The 19,706-nt window shown below is 49.5% G+C and overlaps 6 protein-coding genes across 6 annotated transcripts; 5 read left to right on the top strand and 1 right to left on the bottom strand.

Moving 5' to 3' along the window:
* Positions 1-1,919: 1,919 nt before the first annotated feature.
* On the top strand, positions 1,920-5,834 carry INS49_012530 (uncharacterized protein; the record flags this gene model as incomplete). Its single annotated transcript, XM_043173233.1, has 2 exons — positions 1,920-1,959; positions 4,093-5,834. The coding sequence occupies 2 exons, from the start codon at positions 1,920-1,922 to the stop codon at positions 5,832-5,834; spliced, it is 1,782 nt and encodes a 593-aa protein (XP_043022530.1).
* Positions 5,835-6,705: 871 nt separating this feature from the next.
* INS49_012529 (uncharacterized protein) lies at positions 6,706-7,037 on the top strand (the record flags this gene model as incomplete). The annotated part of the gene is made up of 2 exons (XM_043173232.1): positions 6,706-6,956; positions 7,034-7,037. The coding sequence occupies 2 exons, from the start codon at positions 6,706-6,708 to the stop codon at positions 7,035-7,037; spliced, it is 255 nt and encodes an 84-aa protein (XP_043022529.1).
* An 802-nt stretch (positions 7,038-7,839) lies between these two features.
* INS49_012528 (uncharacterized protein) lies at positions 7,840-10,654 on the bottom strand (the record flags this gene model as incomplete). The annotated part of the gene is made up of 3 exons (XM_043173231.1): positions 7,840-8,585; positions 9,120-10,059; positions 10,481-10,654. The coding sequence occupies 3 exons, from the start codon at positions 10,652-10,654 to the stop codon at positions 7,840-7,842; spliced, it is 1,860 nt and encodes a 619-aa protein (XP_043022528.1).
* Positions 10,655-13,420: 2,766 nt separating this feature from the next.
* INS49_012527 (uncharacterized protein) lies at positions 13,421-15,861 on the top strand (the record flags this gene model as incomplete). The annotated part of the gene is made up of 2 exons (XM_043173230.1): positions 13,421-13,505; positions 13,667-15,861. 2 exons carry the CDS (start codon positions 13,421-13,423, stop codon positions 15,859-15,861), a joined length of 2,280 nt encoding a protein of 759 aa, XP_043022527.1.
* Positions 15,862-16,324: 463 nt separating this feature from the next.
* Positions 16,325-17,821, top strand: INS49_012526 (uncharacterized protein; the record flags this gene model as incomplete). The annotated part of the gene is made up of 1 exon (XM_043173229.1): positions 16,325-17,821. One exon carries the CDS (start codon positions 16,325-16,327, stop codon positions 17,819-17,821), a length of 1,497 nt encoding a protein of 498 aa, XP_043022526.1.
* An 872-nt stretch (positions 17,822-18,693) lies between these two features.
* On the top strand, positions 18,694-19,593 carry INS49_012525 (uncharacterized protein; the record flags this gene model as incomplete). Its single annotated transcript, XM_043173228.1, has 2 exons — positions 18,694-18,789; positions 18,919-19,593. 2 exons carry the CDS (start codon positions 18,694-18,696, stop codon positions 19,591-19,593), a joined length of 771 nt encoding a protein of 256 aa, XP_043022525.1.
* Positions 19,594-19,706: the final 113 nt, after the last annotated feature.

Raw genomic sequence — 19,706 nt, 5'->3', positions numbered from 1 at the left:
TATTATTTTATAAATATATTTTATATTAATTAATAAAGCTTTAAAGATTTTTTTAAATAATAATTTTTTTATTAATTTAAAATATTTAAATTAAATTTTAAAAGTTATTTTAATTTTTATATAATTTAAATTATTTAATAATAATATTTTTAAAGTTTTAATTATTATAAAAATTATTAAGCTTAAGTAAATAATTATTATTTAATAAATTTTAATATTTTTAATTATAATTATATAATTAATTTTTTTTATTATTTTTTAATTAATATTTTAAATAAATATAATAATTATTTAATTAAAAGATTTTTATTATTAAGTTTTTATTTTATAATTTTTTAATTAAAAAAGCTTTATTAATAAAAAAAGCATTTCCTTAGCTAAATATTTTAAATAAAATTAAATTTATTATTTAATTTAATTTTATATTAAATAATTATAAAAAATATAATAATTTAGCTTTAATAAATTTATAAGTATTTTAATTAACTTTAAAGTTAATTTAGCTAACTTAAAAAATTTAAAATAATATTATTTATATAATTATTTATTAATTTAATTTTATTTTTTTTAAAAAATTTTATACTTTATATAAATAAAGATATTTTTTAATTAAATTAAAAATTATAAATTTTAAGATTTTATAAGAAATTAAAAAAAACTTTATATAAATATATATAATATTAATATTTTAAGTTTTTTTATAATTTTTTAAATTTAAATATAAAAATTAAAATTTTAAATATAATTTAAATATTAAACTTAATTTTAAAAAATTTTAAATATTTTTAATAAGCTTTATAATTTTAATTTTTTTTTAAGTTTTTTTAATTATATAATAAAAATATTAATTTATAAAATATAAATTTTATATATTATAAATTAATAAAATATAATATATATAGCTTAATAATTAAAAATAATATTTAATTAATATTTTATAATTTAAATAAATAATAACTTATTAAAGCTTATATAAAAACTTAATATATTTTAATTAAAATTAATTTAAATAAATTTTATTTAATAATTTTTAATAAATAATTAAGCTTTTATATTTTATTAATTAATATAATTAATAATAATAATTATAATTATTAATTAAATTTATATTTATTAAATATTAAATTTAAAAATTATTTTAAAATATCTTTAAAAGAATTAAACTTAATACTTAATTTTTTAAAATTAAAATATTTTTTTTTATTATTATTTAATTCTTAATTACTTTAAATTAAAAATTTTATAGCTTTAATAAATTATATATAATAATATAATAATTATAAAGAATTTATTAAATAATAAATATTATTATAATATTTAATAAACTTTATATTTCTTTAAATAATAAATAAAAAAATATTTATTTATTTAAAAATTATTACTTATAATTAAAATAATTATTAATATTTTTATATTAATTAAAAATAAAAAAGTAATAATAAAAATATAAAAGAAAATTATATATTAAATTTATATTTTATTTATAATATATTTATTATAAATTTATAATAAGCTTTATTTTTTTTAATAATTTAAAAAGGCTTAAATTAATACTTATTTAACTTATTAATTATTAAAAATTTTATAATTTAATTTATAAATATTATAATATTATAATAATAATAATTATAATTTACTTAATTTTTTTATAAGGTAATTATATAATTAAAGTATATAATTATAGCTATTATAATAATGAAAATAAAGGTTTGAAATTTAATATTCTTTGTGAATTTAAGGTAAATTTATGGGAAATTTCTTTATTTAAATATATATATAGTAAATTCACTGTAAAACCATATATTTACGGTAAATTTACTGTGAAAGTACCGTAAATTTACAGGTGCCCGTGAATTCACGGCAAATTCACCGCAGATTCACCGTGACCCATCCGTACTGCATCATTAAGGGTTAACATCATGTCACAGTATGTCAGGAATGACTACATATCAGTGACGTGTAAGTCATGCAAGACACACATAAAAAAAGCATATCAAAACCTTAATTGCATGTCACTATTATGTTACTATTCCGTTGATATACTTATGCAATGTTGACAAAAATCCCCCCTCCCCCTGGTAGGCTTGGGCTGGATGCCTAAATGGATTGAGCTTGCAAGACTGCAGGGCTTGGTTTACGATTAGTTATACAACCCCTCCGTGTTGTTATAATCACGAGCTATTTGGATTTCCCGAGTGAGGCGTTTTACTTCAGACTTAGAGGCTATAGTCATGAATTCAACCCATGAAGAGGTATGGCACTGCCGCCTCCCCAGCTGATAACGCTCTCTCTGCAGAATGGTCTTCATTTTAGGGCTGACATCGTTTTAGAAGCGATACATGGATATACTATAGCAGTCTGTCGGAGACGAGCTCCATGAGATCTTTATTTGAATTGATCGGATCATTCAATACTCTCTGTTCTGTCTTATTTACAGAGGTGCAGCTGTGGAATCGAGCAAAGATACAAGTTTTGGAAACGAATGCCTGTTAAGCGCCCGACAAGCTCTAGAAGAACATTAGGCATGCATGAATATTATTGCTAATATGGAGGAGGAGTTTCTTGAGATATATATTAACTGGGACCGTTCCACCGTCGGTGTATACTCGCTTAAATGCTGACATATTTAGGGCCATCCTCCAATCCCCCTTTGTTCCCTTCATAGTGCTGTTCTGCCACATTATCAAGATACGTAATGAAGAGGACCTGGATCGCCTCGGAAGATTGATTGGGAACTTGCAGTCGACAGCGGCTGACTCGTTCTCCACGAGTGTTATGAAAGAGCTAAGACTTTTCAAGGTTCTGTATGATGTTGCGTGCAGCTACATCAACCTGAAGGGCGGACGCCGCACCGGCAGCTTAAGGAGCGGACCCTGAGACAGGAGTCCGCGGAGACGAATTCTCAATGTTGCCAGCATCGCCATGTGTCCAGCCTGCAGCTCTCGCATTAGCAAGTCTGGATACTGGTGCTGGAACTGAGCATTTGATGCAGTCTGCACAGCGACAGAGCTTACAAGTTGATGTCGAGAGCACGACAATTGACCAGCAGGGAGATACTAGCTGGCCGCCGGGAAAGCCTTTTTACTTGTTTGGGGACTTTATTATGGATATGGACCAGCAGGAGGCGCAGTTTAACTTGCTGTACATGAACCACCAGATGACGAGGGCTTTGGAGGACGGGGCCTTCTGAGTAAACGAGAGGATTATGTGCATTATCTTATGGTGTGTTTAGGAACACGCGTGAATTTTGCTAGTACTATAAGATGTCCTGGGAGGAAAGGGCTTGTGGAGATAGTAGAACATTTGTCGGACAAAGACTGTGCCTTGCGGCCAATTGCCTAGGTATGGACTGGGTTAGCTGGGAGGACTGGAATATCACAATGAAAAAAGAAACCATTGAACTTTTATGGGGCCTGCAGGGGGTTGATAAGCTGCCAATGTGTTGCATCTTAGGAGAGCTATTCTGCTTCCTTTCAACGTTCCTGTGGCGCGGTTCCGAGGCGCAGCCATGATGCTGACGTGTATCTGAGCACAATGCCTTTCTTCCACCATACGTGCGTTGGGCCATTTCCAAATAAACAGCAAGAAATTTATCCAGATCGCGCACGTATAATACTCAAAACTTTCAATATTTTGTCCACGGATAGATTTCACGTGCGTCGTGGTTCTGAGAGCCACGGCCCCCTGAGCCAACCCCTATTTCGCTAGCAGGGGGTAGCCCCCTGCTAGCGTCTGTCTTGAGCGCTGTCTCCGAAATGTCATCAGTCAGGGAAGGACATCAAATGCCAACTCATGGCCCAGACAGGATTATGGTCGACAGTCGAAGCCGTCAAGCAAAGTCCAAGGCGAAAGCGCGGACAAGAACCGGCTGTATCACTTGCAGGTGCGTACCTCCCAGAGGCCGGATGTAGTAGAGGAGGTACGCATGGGCCCGCGCTGACCAGAGGGATAGAATTCGTCGTGTGAAGTGCGATGAGACCAGGCCGAGTTGCAACAGGTGCGTCTCGTGGTGACCAGATGATCGTTTGGTCGATTGACAGGCCTCCAGATGTGCACAGTCCAAGCGCCAGTGCGATGGATACCTCTCCCCAGCCGCTGAACAGGGCAGCACTTCAGATGATCAGAATGACAAATCAAGCTCGCCGTATCCCAGGCATTTAGTTTCCCGTCGCGCCCTCGCAGCCGCTGTCCGCCAGCTAAATGTTGTCGGGCCGGCATCGCGCGTCCTGGCAGCTGGTCCTCAGGTGCCGGGAGACGCCGTGTCCTGCTTCGACTTCTTCCGCTTCCGCGTGAGAGCCGTGACCCCGACCGCGGGTCACGATCTCTTGGGCGATACGCCTGGGTTCTGGGACCGCACCCTGCTACAGACTGCCCATGTGGAGCCGGCAGTGTGGCACGCTGTCGCAGCTCTGGGTGCGCTGCAGCGGAAATGGGAGGTTGTGTCTCGACTTTCTCAAGTCTCTTTCGCCACACCCGAAGCCGGATCAAACGGCAGTGAACACGTAATTGGAGAAAGTGCTGGAAATATCGACAACGGCGATGAGGCAACAACAGAATTGGAATCAAGCTCGATGCAACTGGCTAGTCAAGCTAGCACAAGTTACATCCAAGCTCTGAAGATGGCTAGCACCATGACCGACATCAACGCCATACTAGTCCTCAGTATCGCGTTGGCCGCAGCCTCCAATCTCACGGGCAAGTGGATCGATAGCCAGGTTCACATCCGTGCAGCAACAAAGCTCGTTGGTCAGCTAGCAGATGACGCCAGGGGAAAGCCCGTCTCAGAACTGGACATCAACGACGCGGCTGATAGCTTGGCAAGGCTGGATTTACAATGGCTCACATTCCAGGACTCGCAGGCGCCTTATCCATACCTAGAGAGCCAGCTCTTAGCTCATGCCCTGAGGAGAGCCCCAGAGATCAAGAGCCTTGCCCACGCACAGGATCTGCTGATGGGCATCATGAGGAAGCTCTGGGTCGGGGCCGGCCTGGCCGACACGGAACAGCCAGGCACAGACATTACTGGTCAGAGTGACATCGACATCATAGCAGACTTGGCTGAGTGGGAGCACAAGACACTCCAGCTTCTGAGCAGTGCCCATACGCCCGCGAAACAGGCGAGCCCAAGTCTTCTCTTCCTCAAGATCTGCCACGCAACGGTACATCTGATTATCCTCGCCGGAATCACGCAGTCGAGTTATAACGAATTATGCTGGGACAACCATCTTGCCCATTTCGAGCGTATGATCGCATTGAGTGCGCTCTTCATCCAGGCGGAGGTCTACAGAAACCCACTGCTCCCCTCAGTAGTGTCTCTGGACGGCCCCGGGATCATAATGTCCTTGTGGCTAGTTGCATTCCGCTGCCGCCACCCCTTGCTACGACGACGGGCCCTGGGGCTCCTCCGAGTCTCAAGGAGGCAGGAAGGCATGTGGATGAGTACGAGCGCGGCAGTCGTGGCGCAAAAGCTCATCGAGATCGAGGAGGCTGGTATGCACGGTACAAAGGCTTTCTCGGATTCGGTATTGGTGCCTGCCTTCTGCACATTGGAACCAGTGACAGCCTTTGAGCAAGTGCTGATAAAGCAATTTGAGGCCGAGGACCTTGACCCGCAATCGTGGCTTTTGGGAGCGGGGCTTTGGACGGCCAGAACGAAATGGGACATGCCAGGAAGAGCTTTGATTCCCTTGGAAAGGCGAATCGCAGACGTCACTACTTTCGCTCAGCCTTACGATCCGAGGAAGGGAAGATCCAAAGCCGATGTCACTTTGTCCTTCGCAGACTATGACATGAGCAGAGAACTGAGGCAGGAAATCATCTCTGTTAACTTTTAACGGCATTAATGGCGTTGTACATGACCTAGATACCGTGAAATGAGCTATATCAGAGTGTGATGGCTGTCCATAAGGGCTCAGCGCTTGTACCTACCCTTCCACGGGGTCTTCTGAGGCTCAAGAGTTCCCTGCGCATGGATTGACTTACTGTCAAATCTTCGGTATCTTTCTCCGCTGATGTAGCTTTCCTCGGGGCGTGAGACGTCAGCTCGTACGCAGGGCCTCATTTCATGTAGCTTCTCTGATGATTGTAAGCGACCTGAGTGGGTGCTACATAATCGCCTCATAGCACCTGGGGCAAGGTGTCTTCATGGCAGTAGTGCCATGCCAGCATCAGAATCTATTGAGACCGCAGAACAAGACTCAAATACCTGCATTTCCAACCCCCCCCCCCACCTCCTCCCAACAGCCATGTCTTCTTTCAAGTATCAGCCAGACAAAGAATAGAGGAGGAGGAATTGCGGGATCCGTGCATGGACAAAACGTTGTCCAGAACAAAGACCTGGCTCGGGATAAACAAAGCCTATTATATGCGGACGCGTTGCAAAACACATTGTGAAATATGCTCCTCAGAAGATAATGTCTTTGTATCAACCATATCCACGGAAAGCATAAGTAGACCTCGAATGTGAACTGAACTTGCCTGTTGTAAAACTTTCAAGGGTTTTGCCCAGCAAGAGAAGTGCCAGTCAGCCTGAACGATTTTGAAAATTGTGTGCCACTGATTGGGACTACCACTGCTTCTTGCGGCTTCTTCATCGCAAACCCCAAGCCCTTGTGCTGCCTGATCGTGAGAGACTAACCGTATCCAGCAGCAATATGGCTACCCACTACTATTACATAGACTCCTCCTGCGGCGAGCACTTCCAAGATGATGCACTGTAAGGCATACAGGCTGATAGATTTCTACGGTGATAACGAAGCGACTAGTGGTTGGCGTCTCCTCGCCGGTCTCACCAAGGAGCAATCCTACATATGCGCTGAGTCGATTGCCATGTTGTGTCTCGCTGCTGGTCTAGCTGACTTGAGCCCAATTGATTTGCCCTGGGGTTACAAGTATACTATCTCAGACTATGGGGAAATCATCGGCTACGAGGACGAGCTAAGGGATTGGATCTTCTTGTGAGTTTGACGGCCTGATCGAGTAGAGGGCTAGAGACGGCAGGAACTAACTAACATTCCTCACAGCGCGTGTGTAGGTAACAAAGTTGCTGCTCACTTTTTCGTAGATGTCTCGAGAAATTTGGTCTGAACCATATTCAAGAATCTACCCATCTCACTAACACATAATCGTGTTTTAATTACCAATTGCGTTGTTGTAATTATGTATCAATAAATCTACTGTGTACGTAAATACAAGGCTATACTCTTTCCAAACTCAACATTTAGCGATCTAACATAGCAGGATATCCGAGCCCCCAAAAGTATTTAGGCAAGGATTGACAAGCACTTAACATTCTTCTACACAGACGCAGCGCAGGAGCCTCTTCCCTCCCGCTGCCGCAGTGGGGGTATCATGACAGTCTAGATATACATGTAGCAACACCAACACAATCTGAGACATCCTCCAAAGTCCCTCCGCCATGGGTTTCCCTTTCACAGCAACTTCCTTCTGCTCATACAGGATTTAAATGGTACAGTTTCCATCAAACAGACAAGCAAATCCAGCCCGGCCACCCGATCCTCAGGCCAAGCAGCTCTGGACCAAGTAATACACTGGTTGCGTGTGGGAGCACAAACAACGAGGATTAATGCAGGTGTCGGATATGAAGACAACTCAAACAAACTCCGATTCAATGCACACCGTTCGTTCTGTTTCGCTGATCAGACTGGAAAGGAAATACACCCCATTTTTATGCACGCTCAAAAAGGGAAAAGAGACAAAGGAAATTGACAAGCCTAGTACGGCTGAGAATCACACGAGGTCATCACAGATCCCACTCATCCAGAGGGGCATATCAGGCCCCAACCCAACGCGCGCTGGGATCGGGCTCCACAGGAGTAGCTAAAGGCCTTCCTCTTCCAAGATCTCCCTCAGCGCCTCGTGGTCAACAACATCGGGGACGACCTTGGCCTGCGGTCCTCGTCGTTGATGATAAGCGAGGTACTCTTGGAAGCCCGGGATGGCTCCAGGCTGATTGATGCCAAAAGTACGTGGCGAGAAGGCGAGCTCTTTAGGGGCCGGCTTCTTGGAACTGTCTTTGCTGGAACCTTGAGGCACGTCAATGACTGACGTGGCAGGCGATGATACCGACGCAGGGTTCGGCGACGCGCTCCTGCTTCTGTCAGATGTGGGCGTGTTCGTGGCGCTGTCGAGGCCCTTATTATTCGCGCTTGCCCACGGTCGCCAGCCTACAAGCTTTCCAAAGCCGAGGCTGGATGCTGATCGTTGAGGGACTTCTGGTGTGTTCGCAAGTGAGGATAATGCGAGTGAAGCTGAGGCGGAGCGGTCCCCAGAGCGGAAATTCGGGTTGCTAAGCTTGTCCCGCAAGGTCATGCTACCACTCCTGCCCCTGGCGATTGTCGGTCGGGCGGTGACGGCACTGAGTCCAGTGTCGGCCATTGCGGCACCCAGGGGTCGAAATGAAAGTTGACTCGGGCGGGCTTTGAGCGTGTGTATGTCAAGTCCTCCAGTGAGAGACATGATAGATTCGGATGACGCAGCGCGGTGCAAGCGAGGGCGCGTGTTCGTGTTATAACAGTCGTCGTAGTAGGGAGTGAATGGCACATTAGGCGCAGCGTCACCAGAGCCTGTGGAGTCGGTCATCAGTTCCTCAGGTGATGCGCCCGTCGTGGGACCAGGTCCATCTTCGGACGTGGTGGTTATAGTAGGCAAATTCTCTCTCAGTCTCGAGCTATTACTGTTTCCTTGGCGTCTTGCAGGACTTTGATCGTCCTCTGGAAGGCCGTCCAGAAATAGGGGTCTTGGAGTTGAGAACTTGCGTCTGGATGCATCCGATGGCTGTTTTTTGTGTCTGGTCCATGCAGGTGACGTCGGGTCTATGCTCGTGACTGGCGAAGTGGGATAAGATGTGTCATGGCCCGATCTGTCGAATATGGAGCCTCGACGATTGGACACCGGGGAGCTGGGAACCGAAGAAGGTGCGAAGTCGGATGGCTGCTCTGAGAAAACAGACCACCTCGTTGATGGAGCCGTGGATATCGAATCCCTGACAGAGTGTGACATGAGTGCTGGCCCACCGGGTGTGTGCGGCAGTCTCCAGTGAGGTAGGCCGGGGCTCGGTGGTGAGGAAGGTGCAAAGTTCCTTGGTGTGTTAAACACACTAGGGACCAAATTTTGCCGCTTCTTCTTGGGCTTCTTGGGCTCGACCGGCTTCGCGACATGGTAATGATGGTGTATGTGCAACTCCTGCGATACCGATGCTGCTGGCCGCGATCTCTGGTGAGACTCCGGCGATTTCGGCGACGTGGGTGACTGAGGCTCTCTCTCGTCGGAGTCCAGTTCGGCCCTCAGTGTGCTTGCTGCACTGTTCTCTCTGTCTTCCACGGGCTGGTGGAAGATGAGCTGCTCGCGCAGGTGTTGTATCTCGTCGTTCGAATTCAGTAGCAACTCGCGCAGCTCTGCCATGCCCACCTGTAAATTCGCATTGTCCTGCAGTAGGTCGCGCACAAAGTGCGAAACAACTGTGCCTCCGCTGCCGTCGCCGATCGTCTTCGCGGCGGCTGCGCCTTTGAGCCTTCCAGCGGCCGTGTTGAGATCCTTCTCCATAGAGCGTTGCTTCTCCATTCGAGCCAGCACCTCGGCGTGACGTTCTCGTTCTTCGCAGGCTTCCCTCTCTATCTTCTCCAACTTTTCTTGCAGGTCTGAGATGCCTTTTTCCGCTCTGCGCCACCTCTGCATGGCCGATCTAGCCTCGCCCTCGGTTGTCACCAGGGTATTGCGCAAGGACTCCTGCTCTGCTTCCAAATCGGCGATCTGGTCTTCCATTGCAGTTGCTCGCGCCTCGGCGCCTTGCAGCTTCCGGATCGCCTGTTCTGAGCTCTGCAGTGTTGCCTCGAGGCTCCTGATTTGTGTCTCGGAATCGATGACAGAGTTGTTGAAGGATTCGAGCTGGTCAAGTAGCGCGCGGTTCTCCTGTATCGTCCTCGCGTTTTCGGCTTCCAGCGTCCTCTTCTCCGTTTCGAGTTGCTCGATGCGCGACTGCATCTCGAATCGATCGCGCTCGGCCGATTCCATGTATGCCTCGTGGCGCGCGAGAAGGGCCTGCAGAGCGAATGTCAGCGCTGGGAAGTCATAGGCCTCCAAACGAGGTTCCGCATCTTGAAGCACAGAAACACAGGTGTGATAGGAAGCCGCTGGCGTTCCAGCTACGCCAGGGGCAAGTTGACATAAATGCGCGGACATTGGAAGGGGGTGGACCGAGTCAGGAATGCTCGTGTCTTGCAAGGAGGACAGCAGGAAGAGCGCGCATGGGAAGAGGAATGTAAAAGATATCTGCCAGGTTGCGCTTGTGCTATTTACGGGTCCCACGAAGACGACTGTGCCTTCCGTGTGCTTCACTAACAACAAGCGAGACAGAAACGGTACATGTACAACGTTGCTCAGAAGCGCGACAACAATAGGGCGGACGGGAAGGTGGTTGTGGCGGCTTGGCTCTGGGGCTGAATGACTGCAGGCGACGTACCTGGCCCAGCTTTGCAGCTGTGTGGACATCCTTTTCGACGCTGTCAAGAACAGAGCAGTTGTGCTTCAAGTAGACGCAGTCCGTATTTCCACAGCAGCACTGCAGTGTCTCAGGCTGGCTGTCAGCCACCGCCAGGGTGTCTAGGTCCAACCTCTCGGGGTGAGGATCGGCCATGGCTGGACTGCTACAGGATGGCTCGTGATAGGAGTAGATTGAGGATAAGGGCGGGTGCCAAGTGGTCGAGCGGGCAATAGAGAGGTAGTGGCTGCGAGTAGGGGAAAGACATGTCTGTAGGAGGTCGTGATGGTGCGTTTATTCGTTTATTCGAAAGATCGTGGGACGGTTGCAGTAGTTTGCTGGCGGTGGTTGGCGCTGCGTGTCAAAGCAAGGAGAGAGTCGTGTCTCGGATGGTCGCGATGTGCACGAGTTCGAAATCGGAAATGGAGTCACAGGAGGAAACAGTCGCTTTGTGACTGCCGTGACTGACGCTGGTCGCCCGCTCACATGCCGTGAGTGGCGCTGGCGTTGAAGATCGGTCGTTCCCCCCAAGACCGAGTCCAGGCCAGTCAGGTCGAGTGCGTGCAGCGCGATGCGGTCACACGGGACAGGAACAGGAAATCAGGCACAACAAAGAGGTTGTTAGTCTGCCCGCCTGCAGAAACGGCAAACCTTGGAAGCAAGGGACCCGGGAAGGGGACCCGGGTTCGTAGAGTTCTTTTGTAGCTCCGCTAACAGCCGCTCCGCTGATTCGGGTGGGGTTGCCGATAGCCCCAGATAACGCACGACAAGCCCAGCTTGACGGGAGATGCGAGCCAATTTCCACGTTGTTCCTGCGGTGAAGCGCTCGGTCTGCTGCAGAGATGAGCTGTCATTGCAGGCGAGCACGCTCTGAGAATTGCTCATCTGCTCATGGCCGTTGCTCATTCAATAGCTTTAGCTGATGGTCTGCACGAGAGAAAATTTTCTTCTTCTCCCAGGGCAGAATGAGACGGCAAAACTCAGTCGACGCGTGAAGGCTTTGTGCCAAGGAATAACACGTGGGATTAATTGATATTGATTTCCCGATCCTTAGCCCTCATCTCGTCTGTCCAGGCCCAGGGACGCGACATTCAAGGAGCCCCCAGCTACAGTTGCTATTGTAAACAATCCTTCACCAGCTGATCCCAGTTCGTCGTCAGATGACGGCATATCCTGGTGGGGAACCAGGGAGGAGCATCCTTGTTGGCGCTGCAGCTTGTTGGGACTCGACGAAATGGACTATTGGGTGAGGCCTCGACATCGAATCGAATATGCCCATCCCGCGGTGGATATCTTCACTTTGACTAGACAAGTCTACACTAATGTAGACGGCCTCCAGAGGTCCAGAACACCTCACCCGGCCCCCAGTTTGCTGCGGGCTCAGCTGTTGTTTTCCAGCTTCAACTCAGTCTCAGGTTCCACCTTGGGCCCTGGTGTCCCGACAAAACAGAGTTGTCTCGTGGAACCCACATGCAACTGGAGACCACAACAGCCTGCCACGACATGGAGATGGTGACCGAGGTGGATGAAAACGTTGCACATGCTCTCTTCAGCAAGGGCTGAGAAGAGAGCGAGAGGTAGAGAGAAATAAAGAGAAAGGCGAAGAAACAAGACCAGACTTCTCTGCAGCATTTCGTCTTTGTCTAGAATTCCCACTAGGCAAGGCCATGATCATGATCAGACAACAACAACCCCACCATGTCGGGAAGGGATTTCATCCCCGAAACTCGTGGAGAACCCAGCTGCAGAGCTCGGGCCCGATCATGCTGTCTAGGCTGTCTGGCTGCCAGCATCCGGCTCGCTACCAGCCGCCATGTCCTTGTGTACCGGGACACGACCAGCACACGCAGTCGTGCCAGCCGCGTTGCCACGTGCTTCGTGACCGCCAGTCCGAATCATCGTGGAGATCCTGCCTGGCTTCTGATACCCTGGCTCTTGATGCCCGCCTGCTCTCACACTGCTGTCTCTATGGGTACCCAGTTGAAACGCCGCATCCTCCACCCTGGCGGGGCTTGGGACCACTCTGCCGACACATTCCCCTCAGCGCCTTGATTCGACTCCGGGCAGGCTGTTTTTTATTTTGCTCTGCGGTACTTCTGGCATGGCCGTCTCGGAGGCGTCGAGCATCTCGCTCGGGCGCACATCCATCGGCAGCTAGTCGAGGACTATTGAGTGGCCTCTTACATCCTCTGTGGTCAGCCCGAGACATGCACGCAAGTGTAGGCGAGCCTTTGGTGGACCGGCAGAGGTTCACAACACTGAAGCTTGCTAATAAAAAGCACATCGATACGCTTGAGAGACAAGTATCTATCATCAAGGTATTTGCTTGAAAAGGCTCGACGTCAATGGTTTGTTCCTCAAGCACTCACCGAGTCGATGATCGCGGCAATCTTGGCTGGGGATATGCCCACTTTGGCCACCACTTGTCGGTGTCGTAAAGAGGCTCTTGACCGACCTGTCCACGGACGACCGATCCAATATCGCTAATAATGCTACGCAGTCAAGCTTACATGTGGCAAATTAATTATCTTATCCTAGCCTGTACTGGACATCACTATAAGCGAGATAGAGGTCTTGATTGGAACCAGGGTGCAACTGAAATGCGATGCTCGGCCCATTCGGCCGATGGACGGACGAACTGACGAATCGCTTGCCGCCCGAGACATCACCCGAGACCTCACTCGACTGAGCTGACCAACGTTCATCAGCAACTCTTACTTGCTGCATAATCTTCTTTTTCAAATGTCGATTTCCACCAGGCCTCAAACCGTGAGAGCGACTTCATGACCTGAGAAATTTGGCTCCCTTTCATACGAACTTTGTTCCTCTCCTACAGGGGTCACCAAATCGAGGGTTCGTCCGGCGCTCGGCCGAACTTATGGGGCAAAGAAGTGAGCCATCTCAGGGAATTAAGTCTTGCTGATGGCGGAGCGTCACAGTATTGAGCGTTCGGAACCGCCTTTTAAGCGAAGAAAGATCAGAAAGGGCACAAAGTCGTGCTGGGAATGTGAGCTTTTCTCCTCCCCTTGCTGCCAGACAATGTCCTTTCCCGGCAGCCTATAAGTCGCGGTGCATCTAAGGGTGCCGGCGTATTTCAACCCTATACCGCAGAAGCATTGACAGAAAACCCCAAATCAAGGCGTCTGTAGAGTTTCTGACAAGTCTCAGGCAGGAAACGAAAAATCAAATGCCAGTTCGATGGCCCGGATGACGCAGTATGCGTCGGCTGCAAGCAGCGGGAGACAGCTTGTCGAAGCCAGGAGTTTGACGACAGCAGTGGTCCAGAGCCGGGACAGAAGCCCGAACCACCATTGGCAAAGAGGCTTGATCGTCTTGAGCAGATGATGGAACGGATCGTGAACAAGATCGTGCCCGACGATGTGCCCGACCGAGGACCCAGTTCAAGCCAGCAGGCGCACAGCAGGCGCAGTCGCTCTGCTTCGGCCGGCGAAAGTCATGCTCGAGCGGGCCACGTCTCGTCACCTGACGGCCTCGAAGCTTCTCACGCCCGCGATGGACCTATTGCTGCATTGTTGGCAATGCAGCATGATGTTGGTGGGGCCTCGGAATCAGCACCACTTGCGACGCCAGTTCTGACTTCCGCCGAGTCTGCCGCCTCCACCGTCCCGGTCGTTTCCACCCCGAAGGAGGACAGCACAGAACCGCAGACACGCTCAGGCCGAGAAATGCCGTCACCGAAGCACTTCTGGGTTTGCACCACGGTGCGTTCCGTCATCCCGAAGCCGGGTGTTCTCCAGGCGATCGTTTCAGCCAGCCCCGGTGCTCCGTATATCGCAGCCCTATGTTATAGCGACGCTGAGCGGCGAGCTGGCAAGGTCGAGCCTGCATCCTCCTGGGCTGTGGTGCCGCCCATCTCCTCACACCCGCTTATTCTCGCCAGGAGGGCACTGCAGAGTCTCATCTGCATTCAGCAATTACCGCCCGCCTTTGACTGGGACGCTCTGGGAATAGGGATCTCTCAGGCAGAGGCCATGCGCCGATTGGACACAACCTGCATGCTTGCCACCTCAAACGACGAGCTGGTTGGTTATGCTGAGGGAGTCGAGTGCCTGATTCTTCATGGGTACTATCAGGTCAACGCCGGCAGCCTTCGTAAGGCCTGGATAACGTTCCGGCGGGCCATTAACACGGCACAGATCATGGGTATAGACCGTGGTCACTCTGCAGCCTTCCGGTCGTGCGATCCCAAAAGCGACCCCACGCGGAGACCTTCAGCCGCGACGCTGTGGCACCGCCTTCTCTTTTCCGATAGATACCTGTCCCTCCTGCTGGGTCTTCCGGTCTGCAGCCAAGATGATCAAAGTGTCTACGAGTTGGAGGGCCCTCGCGGAACAGCAGTCGAGCGTCTCGAGAGGGCACATACGGTCTTTTCGGCCAAGATCCTCGACCGCAACCATATCCAGCGTCGCAAAAAACGTTGCGCCACGCAGAATACCGCATCCCGTGAATATGCCCTCACCCAAGAGATAGATCTGGACCTCGAAGCAGCCGCCAAGAACATGCCTTTTGGCTGGTGGGACGAACCCAAGCTTGACCCTTTCGCTCCTCTGAACACTCTCTGGGAGGCCACAGAGAGGATCATCTGTCAGATGCACCACTTTACGCTCCTCATCGTGCTCCATGTTCCGTACATGCTCCATGAGCCATGCTCGTCACGTTATGACCACTCCAAGAGCCAATGCCTGACCGCTGCCCGAGAGCTGCTCAGCCGATTCATCTCCTTTCGGAACCACAATGTTTCGGCCTACAGCTGTCGGAGGGTTGATTACGCAGCGCTCATAGCGGCCATGACACTATGCCTGTCGTACCTGGGCAGGAGGAAGTGGGAGGTTTGGGACCGGACCAGAAACGACCGAGAGTTGGTAGAATCGACAAGAAGGAGGATGGAGCACGTGGCAGGCCTGACCGAGGACAGCCTGAGCAAGGAGGCGGTGGGTATCATCGAGCGGCTGGCACCCATAATCGAAAAGGCGGCCGGAAAATTGCAGGCACGGGACAGGAAGGAAATGAACTTCAACGTTCCGTATCTTGGATCGATCAACATCAAGATGGCCAACAGCAACAACAACCCGGAAAGCACCTGGCAACATCAGCAGTCCGCCACAGCAGAGCTCGGTCCCACACACCCGCAAGGCCAGCACAAGTCGCCGGCTTTTGGCTCATTCGACGCGGCGTTCTTGTTCGACGACGAGTTCCTCTCCCTTGCGCCTTATGATGACCAGGCGCCGTTCGGCTCGGGGGCAGACCTGAGCGCGGAGCCTGACCTTACCGCCGACGGAGGGGACTGGGCTCTCCAGGGCGTGGATGCAGCATACTGGTCGCTTTTCGAAGGAGTGATGTGATGTGATTAGTGCATGCTCATGGCCATTCTATACCTCCCATGTGAAAATTCATAAGAGTTACCGCAGCATGATAACACAGGATCTTGATCTGACAATAATTTAACGAAACCTACCAAGAAAGCCGCAATCTCCACGCTTCCCGACATGCGACCTGCATATAAACGCCTGCCTTCGTTTCAAGAAGAAAATTAGAAGATTGTTACTGATGACTCTTGTATCAACAAACGCGGAGCTAAGCCGCGGTGCCCCCTGTCGTCTCACCTACTTAGTCTATCCCAGCATCAGCCGCAGATCAACAAAGCTAACTAATGCGGGTGAGCTACTTCAGCTCCATCTACTATCGAGCGCCGCAGAACTTCTGATTCGCTCCACTCAAAACATCGTAGTGGAGGTCAGAAATCTCTCCCGGCGTTTTCCTATGTTCTAGCGAGCACCCCTCACCCTGCGCATTTCGTATTGAAACATGTCCTTCGGCTTCGGAATCGGCGATATAATCGCCTGCTCGGAGGTAGCATGGAAGACCATCAACGCCCTCAAGTCTGCGGGCTCAGATTTCGAGGGCCTGCGCCTCGACCTCGCCAGCCTCACGTCGGTCCTGCAGGCCCTCGAGGCCGAGGCTAAGGGGCCGATGCCACTGATCAAGACGGCGAGCATGGAGCGGCAGAACCAGATGCGCCTCCTGCTGCACAACTGCACCGAGAGCATGAAGGAACTGCAGGGCGTCGTCGGCAAGTATAGCGGCTGGGGCGCCGACAAGAAGAAGGACTTCGTGGCATGGATGAAGTTCGCGGCCAAGGACAAGCGGGGACCGCGGGAGAAGCTGGCCATCCACACGGCGAGCATCAACATATTCTTGACGACCTTGAGCCATGGATCGCTTGCGAGACTGGAGTTTCTGATCAAGAACGGGTCACAAGCAGCCCACCAAGGGCCTGTCCCGGATGGTTCAAAAGGCCTGGATTTCTCCGCTACTGGGGCGCCTTGGAGTGGGTCGCATGCACATTCCAAGAGAAAAGATGTAGTCGTTTGGCAAGAAATTGGCAGGTCACTACAAGGCGAGGGCATCGCCGACGAGGACATAGAAGCTTTCCAAGAGGAGATCAAGGCGTATGCACGATATTTGGTCCGCGGGGAGACCCCGTTTTGGAGAGAACCCGTCTCGAAATCTCGCAGCCACGAGGTGCATCAGGTGGTGGAATTAACGCCCTCGGCCCTCAGAAGCTCCAACAGCCTCAGATACGAAGAGGAAGTCAAAAGACTAGTGTTGAGGGACGAGATCAAACAGGCTCGTCAGACGCAACGCCTCGATGCAGCCGTGCTGACGGATTTGGATTCTGAGATGAGGAAGGCGAAGATCAGGGAGGAGGAATATATGAGACGTCGTAAGGAAGAAAGCATGGAAAAGGAGCACAGGCAGGAGGAGGTTGAGAAGAAATCCAAGGCCTCTGAGGAAGAGGATGTTGTGTCTTTGGCCTACAAATTTGAAAGTCTCTTCGACTTCGAAGCAGAACTCACACAAGCGGCACCAGAGGCACCAGATTACCAAACAGAGACTGCTCAGTCAACAAGCGCTACAGATGACGATGGCAGAAAATATGGACAAGAGAGGCGCGATGCACGGGTATACGAGATTCAGAGGAGGATTGGGAAACTCGTGGACAGGCGTGAACGGTACATCGAAGAGGGGAGGAGGGATAAGATGGCAGACCTCGAGGTCAACGACATCCCCGACCAGGTGAAGCTGTTACAGCTGGAGGGGGTGGCCGTCTCCCACGCGAGGGCCTGGAAGTGGGATCACTGGTGTGATGTCTGCAACTTCCGCATTCCAGGCGACCGCTATCACTGCACACAGTGTCGAGGCGGGAATTGGGATGCGTGTCAGGAGTGCTGGGACAAGGGGGCAAGATGCAGTGGTCGTGGGCAGCACAAGATTACCCTTACTGGAAGGAGTGTTGCCTGATCTGAAGAAGTACTCAAATAACAAAATGTGTAACACAAGCTCCCATTATCATCCTCAAGCGTGATGTGTATTAATTGGCATGTCCCCGATGGTAGGTCTACGGACCTCGACTCGTCAACCAACTTCACTTAATGCTTCTTTGGAGCTTGGCTGTGGCCAAGGACTTAGACCCACAAACTCAAGTAAAGCAGAGGACTTGATGTAGAAGTTTGGCTAGGTATGTTGTGCCTAAGGATACGGAGCTCTGGCCCCGCCGTTCCTTATTCTGAGATCAGAGATTCAGACTCTCGCTCGAACGGCCGAGCATGAAAGAGCTTTTTGAAGTTAAAGTGGGGCAAATTCTCGCATGGCATTGACCAGAGAAGAGGAGGGTGTACACGTATGACTTCTAAGATGAGCAAAAGCTGGCAGTGATCGGTGGTCTCGTGGATTGTGGGGAGCGGCTCGAAGGCCCGCCTCCATCATATTGTTGACCACTTGCTAACTGCAGTGTTGCATCTTGATGTTCAACGATTTGTAACAAAATAATTCAATTGCTCGCACCTGATTGTGGAATGATGCAAGACTTTTAAAAGACCTGCCTGTCTGTCTGTATCCTACTCCGTAATGGCAATAGGATTTGGGGACGTCTGCTGAGTAGACAGACATCTTCGAACCCCGGTTGCCGCAAATCCACACCACCCCTGCACCACGTTTTCAGGACCCTGCTGGCACGGCAACCGCCAGCCGAACAAAACAATCCGCCAGCCAGCTTCCAGAACTTCATTCCAAGCCTGCAAGGTCCTCGCATCACACCCTGAACAAATTGCCGACACGTCACGCGTGAACTTTACGATCCCAGTATTTTCTCGCGCCCTACGCGGACCACCACAATGGCGACCTCAGAGAAGCCCAGCAAGAAGGAGAAGGACACCTCCAAGGTGCACAAGCTGTCGCTCAAGGGCAGCGCCCGGCTCGTCGCCGAGTTCGTACGTTCGACCCTCAACCCACTGCCAAGTCGTCTCCCTCTTAAGCAAACTCTTGTCAACCCTCGCACATGCCGTCGGCCACAATCTGTACGCGCGGGAACAATTGGCTAACAGCTGCTCCGCCCACAGTTCCAATACTCGATCCACTCGATCCTCTACCAGCGCGGCGTCTACCCGGCCGAGGACTTCACCGTCGTCAAGAAGTATGGCCTCAACATGCTGGTCTCGGCCGACGACCAGGTCAAGGCGTACATCAAGAAGATCATGTCGCAGCTCGACAAGTGGATGGTGGGCGGCAAGATCTCCAAGCTGGTGATCGTCATCACGAACAAGGACACGGGCGAGCATCTGGAGCGGTGGCAGTTCGACGTGCAGATCTTCGCCCCGGCAAAGTCCTCAAAATCCTCAAAATCATCCAGGTCAAAAGACGCACAGACGAACGGCAAGATGGCAACAGAAACATCATCATCATCATCAACAACAACAGCCGCGAATCAAGAAAACGCAGACGGCCCGGGGGCAGCAGCACCGCCGGACAACAAGACGGAGCAGGAGATCCAGCAGGAGATCGCCGCCATCTTCCGGCAGATCACGGCGTCGGTGACGTTCCTGCCGCAGCTGGACGCGGGCGAGTGCACCTTCAACGTGCTCGTGTACGCCGACGCCGACAGCGAGGTCCCCGTTGAGTGGGGCGACAGCGACGCCAAGGAGATCGAGGGCGGCGAGAGGGTCCAGCTGCGCGGGTTCAGCACCAACAGCCACAGGATCGAGACGCTGGTCAGCTACAAGCAGAAGGACTGGTAGCCTGGGTGATAACTCTCAGGTTCCGGGAGGTGTGCCCACGGTTCCTGTGAGAGGTGGTGAAGGGACGCCGCATGATGAGGTCTCTGCGGTCACCCTCCGCTCTCTTGTCGGTG

Source organism: Diaporthe citri (genome assembly GCF_014595645.1).
Source record: "Diaporthe citri strain NFHF-8-4 chromosome Unknown scaffold_6, whole genome shotgun sequence".
Lineage (NCBI taxonomy): Eukaryota > Fungi > Ascomycota > Sordariomycetes > Diaporthales > Diaporthaceae > Diaporthe > Diaporthe citri.
Note: the sequence above shows the minus strand (reverse complement) of the source record. Positions and strands in the feature narration are given on the sequence as shown.